Here is a 9,808-nt window from a genome sequence, read left to right on the forward strand (position 1 = left end):
TGATTTCATTTATTTAATGCTCAGTTATTTGCACTTCATAAGAGCAAAGATTATTATTCTTAAAAATGATACCCACTTGACATGTGTCGCTGATGATGTTGTGTGACAGGGTGGTCTGGTTTAAAGAGCTGAAATAGTTTGATAGGCCTACATAATGGAGTAGCCTATTTACAGACTGTTATGAACAGTTGGCTCATTCATCCTCCCTCCTTCCCCTGTAACTATTACCCAGGTCCTTGTTGTAAATGAGAATGTGTTCTCAGTCATCTTACCTGGTAAAATAAGGTTTAAAAAATAAAATACAAAAATTACAAATTAATAGATGATATATAAATTATTATGGTGGAAAATGCTTAATAAAAAACGGTTTCAGATCCCGGAAATGAATGTGCAACTACCAGAATGTAATGGAAAAAACTACATGTACAGTAGGCACTTGCTCGCCCTCGCCTGGGCATTTCTGAAACTATTCAGTCGTGAAATCATAAGATCAACTCGCTCTCACTCAACCATCCATCTCTCTCTCTCCCTCTCGCTCTTTTTCTGGCACACAGCGTGCGGGGCTTATGTGTCTAGTATTGTACGGTGAGGCCGGGCCGAGGGAGCTCTACAGTGAGTGACGTCACCTCTCCCATGGCGTCACATTGACGTAGCGCATACCAGTCGCTCTATGAGGAGGCAGACTCACATAAATGCTGTATTAGACTTTCTCCCTCAGACCGCGCACATAAACAATCCCGCACTACGGTTTTACATCTGCGCGCATCATCACTGGCACGTACACAGGATCACACACTTTTAAAACACACACCGGACTATATTCTAGACTAGTTTCCTTTAGAATAATTAAAGGAAAAACAAAAAGAAAGAATAACTTTTTTTTCTTCTGTCGCTTCATCCTCAACGAGTTCTGCAAATATACGTGTTACTTTTCAGCAGCTTTGGTAATTTTTGTAATTATTCTGGATCTATACAGGAGACTTTATGTTGGGTTAATAACACATGTAAAGACGGAACCGCTACAGCAAACAAGTAAGTTATTGTCTTTACTTCTGGGAATGAATGACTTTCTCTCATATTCTAAAGACCACTTAATGAATTATTACATTAGGCTACTAGACTATTGGTCTCATAGAGAAAGATAATTAGTTGTAGGTTCCCCTGCACACCGGATTGTTATATTGTTAAAACACGAGCGCTGTCTTTAACTCTCGTGCATGATGACCTGTTGATTTGGCAAACTCGTGAGCTCGGGAGCCTCGGTGTGTGTGTTTGGTGTCACCGAGGGCAGATGGAACCGAATTTGAATTTAATTTGCTGAAGGAAGGTATCATATTCTTTGTGGTTGTCATGGAAATGGATGCCTCTCAGTCAGACAATGAAGTGGGAGACATAGGCAGTATTAGGCACTAATGGAGCTGAGTGAAGAACACAGACAGACAGTCAGACAGGCTGAGAGTAGAGGAGGACTGACATCAAGGCTCTTATTATCTCCACTGTTATAAAGGACATGATTGTGTATTAATTCAGCTTTATGTGGACATCATGTTTGATGCCTTTGCAATAGTTATAAAACAAAACACATAGTTTGCTGTACGTGTGTGAGTGAGTGTGTCAGACTAATACCTCGCCATTTATTCCCGGCTATACGGGAATAGTTGAATTGGTAAAACCCTGAGAGCTTGTTGGTCTGTGTGCTGGGTGAATATTAGCCCTGGGCCTATAGTACAGAAATCTTACATATGAGAGTTTTTCAAGAGACGATTTTATATTATTGAAATAAATCTGACTGCAATTTGCAGAAGAACATGCAGGCAGCTTTAGTTTAATTTCAAATTATTTATGTTGACATCATTTATCCAAACAGGTAGGTTTCTCATAGTTTAGAACAAACAGTGTGATTATATGCCTACAAAATAAAACATATTGTTTTATAAACACTAGTACAGCCGGTGACCAACCTTAAATGTCCTCTGTCACACTCTGTCTGTCTGTCGTTTGTCTGTCTGTTTGTATTTCTGACTGTCTCTCTAAATGTCTGTCTGTGTGTAGCATGTGGCTTTTCTGAATAAGACAGGCCTGTCATTGCTCACATTATTGCTCACATGATCAGGGGAAACAAATATTGACATTAATAATGTCAATGTTTGATCTATAGCCTTGCCTCTTTCTGAAGTTGAGTTACTGCCATTGAACGTGGATCTTGACCTAAATGTCATCCTGGAGCAAGGAGGTCCATGACTCGAAGTAAGGCTTAAGGTTGGTCTGACCACCCAGTCTGGTATCATAGACTAGACATAACATAGTAGATGTAAATCCAGGACACTCAAATTAGTATGATATGTTATGTTTGGTATAGTTACATAAGACCATTGGTTACTTAAGGAAAAAACGAAAGGTGGTCAGGGGGGATGGGTGGGGGTATAATGTAAATGTCTAGCAACCCAAAGGTTGCGTGTTCCGATCTCATCATGGACAACTTTAGCATTTGAGCTAATTAGCAACTTTCCTACTACTTAATACTTTTTAGTTACTTTGCAAATCCTTGGCATGTTAGCTAACTATTTTCCTAACCCTAAATATAACATTAATCCTGTAGCTAACCCATCCCATAACCTTAACCCTTTAGCCTAACTCCTAATTTTAACCTTAACCTTAACCCCTAACCCCTAGCCTACCAAACGCTAGCCAGCTAGCTAATGTTAGCATTAGCCACCTAGCTATCTTTAGCCACAACAAATTGGAATTCGTAACATATCATACATTTTGCAAAATCATAACCAATTGTATGTTTTGTAAATTCGTAACACACTGTAGGACACTTGCAATTCATAACATATAAGAAATTGATTATGGACATCGAGAAATGAATACCATTTGCAACATAACATATCATACTAAATGGAGTGCCTCAGATTTACTACAGAATAAAACTACATGCTCTGAGACCAGGTTGGACCCCCAGACCAATACCCAACTTTTTTTACATTTAGGAATCAGTCAGATTCTCAAATATATCCACCAAGTTAAAGTAAACTTTTGCATCTCCTATTCACACAGCAGTCTCTGGTCCATATCATTTCTTTGAAGGCCAGAATTTGTATCTTTCACTATGAGATGTGTGGTATGAGTTTCTCTCAGGCGGTTAAAATTGGTTTTGGGTGTGTAGACAGAAACACGCACGCACACACACACACACTGTCTCCTCTTTTTGACAGCTTCGCTCCTCAGGGCTAATTTACTGTACTTGTATATTTCTCCAGCCCTCCTTTATCTCTTCTCTTTTCTCTATCTGTTTGTTGGAAGCCTCGCGCTGACTGGCTTATTGGCGTGGGGGGCTATACCGGCGCTTTGGGGCGCGTGCTTCACGGCTCTTTCGCCGTTCTCTAGGTTACCGGGGCGCTCGGCCCAGCACCCACCGCCTGGCTCGAGAGAGAAACAGAGAGAGGAGACCCTTCTGCCCTGTGTTCACATTATGGACACACACAGACCAGTGCAATTTGAGCTTTTTTTGTAGCCCTTTTGACTACATATCTCTCTGTATGTTGATGGGAGACTGTTACACAGGAGTGTAAATGCTTTTTTAAAGCTGGATCGTGTTGTTGAATTGTATTGTTGTATGTTTTATTTCTGTAATGTATTGACTGTTGCTGCCTTCTTGGCCAGGTCTCCCTTGAAAAAATAGACTATGGGTCTCAATGGGCTTTTTGTAAAAAAAAAAATTTTAAAAAGGGGCTATTTTAAAAAGCGTAAAATGCATATAGCCTTTTTGCTCTCAAAAGCGTTACAGGCTATTTGCTTTATTTCGGTCTGACACCGATTCAATATGATCTATTACCACAGCACACTGAATTACAAAACAAACAACAAATAATGTAATTGAATACAATGACCTCCACGTCTATGAAGTATAAACAATTGAGACAGAATATTACATTTCCTCTCCTGATTAGCCAAGCATTCTGGTGTGGTAGAGATTGAGAACGTGAGAGACTGAGAGAAGCGACTGTCTGTATCCTGGTGAGGTTCATGTTATAATTGAGCCTAACTCATTCTCCAGACATTGAGTGAATAATAGGCATAGAAACATGTCAGACAAAGCAACAACAAAAAACGTGTTAGATCCCTAGGCTATAGTTTTAGATTTTATCAGCCCGCAGGCCTATTGGAAAAGTGATAATGTTAAGAACCTATCCAAACAGAGTTAGTCTTTTCAGTGATCTCCAAAAAGACTGCATGTCTCCCGGCCGGGACGGTTCAGAGAATGAGTCCGGAGAGGGAGGACTGGACCCCGGTTTAGTGGAGAGAATTAGTCCGGGTATGGGTCAGTGTTTGTAGGTGAGTGCTGCAGAGAGGGGGCGCTAGGCGCTGTGAAATCTCTTGTCTGCGGTGAGCTGTGCTCTGGCTGGCAGCAAGACGCACTGGGAGCGGAGAGGTTTCGGTTCTGAGATTCATAACTTACTCAGGTGGATATTGTAACCTATTTTCTCTTTCCAATAACGAACCCCTTTGAACCCTGAGACCTGTAGTGCATGAGCCTCAGACTAGCGCGGGAAAGAACCACCGGAAATTTTTAGAAAATTATAACCATGCTCTTTTGAAGACACTTGTTTTATGAATTGCAAATAACTCGTTTAATTTAATATTATTGTTTGTTTGAAAAAGTTCACATGATAATTTAATAGATTCATATGAGATTCATATGATATTTCACGATATAGATAATTGTTAGATTTAGATATTATTTTTATGCTGCTCGCGGGTGAAGTGATTCTAGTTTTTATTTTAGTCTATATTATTTTAGTCTATTCTCATCAATCTTCAATATTGTACCTTTATAAGAGTTGAAATTGGAATTCAAAATGATCGCTCTATTTCTGAGTTGTAGGCTAAATTATATAGAGAGGTTATAGATAATATCTGTTCACTTCTGTATTTGGTGAAGTATTCATTCAATGAGCGCTATGGGATGTTTGCAGATTTTCTAAATTATAATTGTACTTATAATAATGTATATTCCTCCATTCTTCTGTCGCATGTCTGTGGATCTCTCTTTCTAGGTCTGACCTTTAATTCTGTATCACACCTCTACACCCCTGCTGATTTCCCCCCTCATCACAGAGAATTCATTTTATTCTGTTCATGTTTTAATTTCTGTGCGTTTTGTTCCATCCGGGTAATCTGTGTAGGCTATATTATGTGCGACTTTATTCCGCTCTTTGTGATTGTATTGTATTTGTGCAGTAAACTATGTCATCCGTGTCGGTGTGCTTTGGGAGTTCCCATGTCTCTGGTTGTGACCGGTGTTTCTTTCCTCCAGACCCGGGTTCGGAAGAGCGCGCCCAGCCGAGCTCAGAGTCCCGGCTACCGGACAGTCCCTTCGAGTACTCCCCGCTCCCGGTCCTCCACCACAGTCGCATCAGTCCCCAGCCCCCCACACAGAACACCATTCAGCGCGAGGCTTTCACACCAGGTACTGAAAAACACCGGGAACAGGCCCGGCTCGTCGTCGCACCTGTCCTGAGTTGGTGCTTTTAAAACCTGTTTCAAATGCACGTGTAGTTTTCAAACTATTAGTCCGCCATGTGTTTCTTCATTCAGTCAGCCGTGTCTCACGCTAGGTCTATAGTGCGTTTATTTTATTAAGTACAATATTAGGCCTATATATTTAGAAATGTTTATATAACAAACCATATAGTTTAGACCAACAACATCATTTATTATTTTAATTTAACCGATATTGAATGGTCTAAATGGTAATTTAATATATTCCAAGTCAGTTCTGATTTATAATTCTAAGCGTGTTGTGTCAGTGAGTGCGCGCGAGTTGACATTTCCATCTGTAGATATGGGGACGGAAATAGTCTTCTGAAACTAGACACACTGACTTTAAAAGCAGGACCAAAAAATCTAATTAGTCAAATCTGTAGATATCGATCTGCTTAATGAACTTAGTGAGGTTAAACGTCTTAAACCTTCGAGGCCAAAATAAAGTAGCCTAATTTAAAAGCACATGTATTTTCTCTTGATAGATTATGGTGATAAAGGTAGTCTGTCCCGCCAGTATAGGGACACATGGGGCCCTCGAGCCTGCGGTTAGAGGCGACCACAGCCTCTAGGACAAAAACCCGTTCTGGGTTTCTGCATCATACCTGTATTTAGATCAAGTTTACATACTGGTACATTTCATGAATGTGAACAAGCGGTTTACGCATGTGCGGGTCAATACCCGTCCAAAAACTAACACACAAAATAAGATGTAGATCGAATGTCTCAAATCGCTGTCTGCTGTCAATCTGTTTCAATCTGCGTGTGTTTTGACTGTAATATTTAGGTAGAATGATCAAGTCTGCCCATATGAGTGTCCATTAAAATCAACTTAAAAATTTTTTTTTATTTTTTTTACAACTTCTGAATGTTTCCTTGATCGATAGAATGTATTATGTATTTACTTATGCACTTCATGTCTTGTTTGTTAGATCTATGGCATTCTGACAATGAACAAGCACGCTCAGTTTTTGGAACGGATGCATTGTGTCCAGTTGAAATGCACACCTCGAGGTTAGAGACTGCTTCTCTCTGATCATCATACCACACACGTACACGTACACGTGCACACACACACGCTTATCCAGCCAGGTCACCCGTTATACAATTCAGTATTCAACTTCCATCCATGTCTGTGCAAGTGGGGAGATGACCTGGAAGTTGTTTTCGATATGTTTGTTTTATGCCTATCCCAAACCTTAACTTTACCTTAACCATTCGAAGTTCATATCTGAACTTTACCCTAAATTGAACATTTCGGAGTTATTGTCTAATCTTAACCTTAAACACACGAAATTTGAAGTTTGGAACAACTTCGAAATTTGACGTTTGAGTATGTGGATCAACGTCTAATTCTGTCGTGAGACTCTGAGAGCTGGTAGCATTTATCTGCCTGGCTTGTCTGACTGAACCCTCACTGTTTAACACACATGTAGTTTAAGCACACACTCACACATGCATGCACTCAAATACTCATGCATGTTGTACACACGCATACACACACATTCTCCACTGACACATACACACTCACACTCGCACAAACTTGCTGTCAGGTGGAGGTCGTGGTGTTTGAATGAAAAGGGTGTTTTCGGTTTTTGGGATATAATCTGGTGTCATTAGAGTGCTTCTGGCTTGGTTTTAACATGACACTGCACTGTCTGAATATGTGTGTGTGCGTGTGTTTACTCAGAAGTAGATGTATGTGCATAGGGGCACGGTGAGGATAAGGTACACACATCAGTTAGGTTGTGTTTACATCATCACTATGTGTGTGAATGGGTGTGTCCATACGTGCATGTGTGCGTGCATGTATGCGTTTGACTTCAGGCAAGGTAGGTTGAGTAGTCTTATAAGGAGGCGTTTCAATTGGAATTAAACACATCAGCCCCCCTTCCCCCACTGTTGGACAGGTCCAGGAAAAATCTCTCTCTCTTCCTTTTCTCCCCTTGAAGACACAGGCAGTTACAAATCCTCTTAATCTCTGTACACCTGTAGGCCTGTTTCCGCGTGGGTAGTGCAACTGCCTGGGTCACTCGCGAGGCCGTCATAGAAATAAAAGAAAACTCTGGCGGTTGCTCGAGTGCAGCCGTGCTCGCCCACTCCTTTCCAGACGGATGGAACTCGCGCACTCTGAGAAAGTTTGAGTCAGACCTCCAAACTCCCCCCTGACCTCGTGTCTCTCGCGCGTTCCCGTGGTTACACTTCAGCCCTGCGGCTCACCCATGGTGACATCTGTATCTCTGTCTCTAATATAGGTGTCGACCGCTGTAAGGTGTGAGTCATGCCAGGGCTTCTAGCCCACAGGTAAAGTCACATAGCCCAAATGTACAGTTATATTGTGTTCACTGTTCAAAACGAACTTGATAAATATGTCATTTAGTTACGTTTGTGCCTGCGCCATGTGCGTAGGGCAAAAATACACAGTTGTTAGAGAACGCAGAGGAAAGGAGGCGTGCAGGAAAAATGATGGTAGTAGGCTTGATAAGTCCCATATTTGACTAAATAAATATGACGCGTGGGAACAAGACGATTACGACACAGCGCGCGCAGAGCGTCAATGGGAACCGCGCGCTGTTGACAGTTCCCTTCTCGAGAGCGAAGAGCAAACACCACAAACCCTGGGCACTTACGACACACACACACACACACACACACACACACACACACACACACACACACACACACACACACACACACACACACACACACACACACACACACACACACACAGGTAGGCTAATACATTAGAGCCCAGGCTCACCTCTGCAGATCTACAGAGGTGGAAAATGTCTTGAGATGTTTTTCTCTCCATCAAAAGCAGGTTTTTAATATTGATCAACAATAGATAACTACAGTTGAAGTCTGAAGTTTACATACACTTAGGTTGAAGTCATTAAAACACGTTTTTCAACCACTCCACACATTTCTTGTTAACAAACTACAGTTTTGGCAAGTCAGTTAGGACATCTACTTTGTGCATGACACAAGTCATTTCTCCAACATTATTTCACTTATACTTCACTGTATCACAATTCCAGTGGGTCAGAAGTTTACATACACTAAGTTGACTGTGCCTATAAACAGCTTGGAAAATTCCAGAAAATTATGTCATGGCTTTAGAAGCTTCTGATAGGCTAATTGACACAATTTGTGTCAATTGGAGGTGTACCTGTGGATGTATTTCAAGGCCTACCTCCAAACTCAGTGCCTCTTTGCTTGACATCTTGGGAAAATCAAAAGAAATCAGCCAAGACCTCGTAAAAAAATTGTAGACCTCCACAAGTCTGGTTCATCCTTGGGAGCAATTTCCAAACGCCTGAAGGTACCACGTTCATCTGTACAAACAATAGTACGCAAGTATAAACACCATGGGACCACGAGCCGTCATACCGCTCAGGAAGGAGACGCGTTCTGTCTCCTAGAGATGAACGTACTTTGGTGGGAAAAGTGCAAATCAATCCCAGAACAACAGCAAAGGACCTTGTGAAGATGCTAGAGGAAACCGGTACAAAAGTATCTATATTCACAGTAAAACGAGTCCTATATCGACATAACCTGAAAGGCTGCTCAGCAAGGAAGAAGCCACTGCTCCAAAACCGCCATAAAAAAGCCAGACTACGGTTTATAACTGCACATGGGGACAAAGATCGTACTTTTTGGAGAAATGTCCTCTGGTCTGATGAAACAGAAATAGAACTGTTTGGCCATAATGACCGTCGTTATGTTTGGAGGGAAAAGGGTGAGGCTTGCAAGCCGAAGAACACCTTCCCAACCGTGAAGCACGGGAGGCAGCATCAGGTTGTGAGGGTGCTTTGCTGCAGGAGGGACTGGTGCACTTCACAAAATAGATGGCATCATGAGGTAGAAAAATGATGTGGATATATTGAAGCAACATCTCAAGACATCAGTCAGGAAGTTAAAGGTTGGTCGCAAATGAGTCTTCCAAATGGACAATGACCCCAAGCATACTTCCAAAGTTGTGGCAAATTGGCTTAAGGACAAGGTATTGGAGTTGCCATCACAAAGCCCTGACCTCAATCCCATAGAAAATGTGTGGGCAGAACTGAAAAAGCGTGTGTGAGCAAGGAGGCCTTCAAACCTGACTCAGTTACACCAGCTCCGTCAGGAGGAATGGGCCAAAATTCACCCAACTTATTGTGGGAAGCTTGTGGAAGGCTACCTGAAACATTTGACCCAAGTTAAACAATTTAAAGGCAATGCTACCAAATACTAATTGAGTGTATGTAAACTTCTGACCCAC

At 41.5% G+C, this 9,808-nt stretch overlaps 1 protein-coding gene across 8 annotated transcripts in view; it reads left to right on the top strand.

Annotated features, from left to right (window-relative positions):
• Positions 1–568: 568 nt before the first annotated feature.
• The window catches only part of LOC110508134 (nuclear receptor subfamily 4 group A member 3), a 34,623-nt gene continuing 25,383 nt past the window's right edge, over positions 569–9,808 (top strand). For 3 of the 8 annotated variants that reach the window (XR_016484357.1, XM_090189337.1, XM_090189376.1), the window contains exon 1: positions 5,109–5,473. Coding sequence is in view for 4 of the 8 variants with exons in the window: in XM_090189337.1 (XP_090045463.1) it covers positions 5,251–5,473 (223 nt within the window). In the remaining 4 variants the exon portion in view is untranslated. Of the gene's footprint in view, positions 1,033–5,108; positions 5,474–6,479; positions 6,562–9,808 lie in introns of those variants that run through there. The other 5 variants (XM_036961979.2, XR_016484364.1, XM_036961983.2 and 2 more) reach the window with 5 other exon arrangements.

The sequence above is a fragment of the Oncorhynchus mykiss genome, chromosome 2 (genome assembly GCF_057628025.1).
Source record: "Oncorhynchus mykiss isolate SJ-2025 chromosome 2, ASM5762802v1, whole genome shotgun sequence".
Taxonomy (NCBI): domain Eukaryota; kingdom Metazoa; phylum Chordata; class Actinopteri; order Salmoniformes; family Salmonidae; genus Oncorhynchus; species Oncorhynchus mykiss.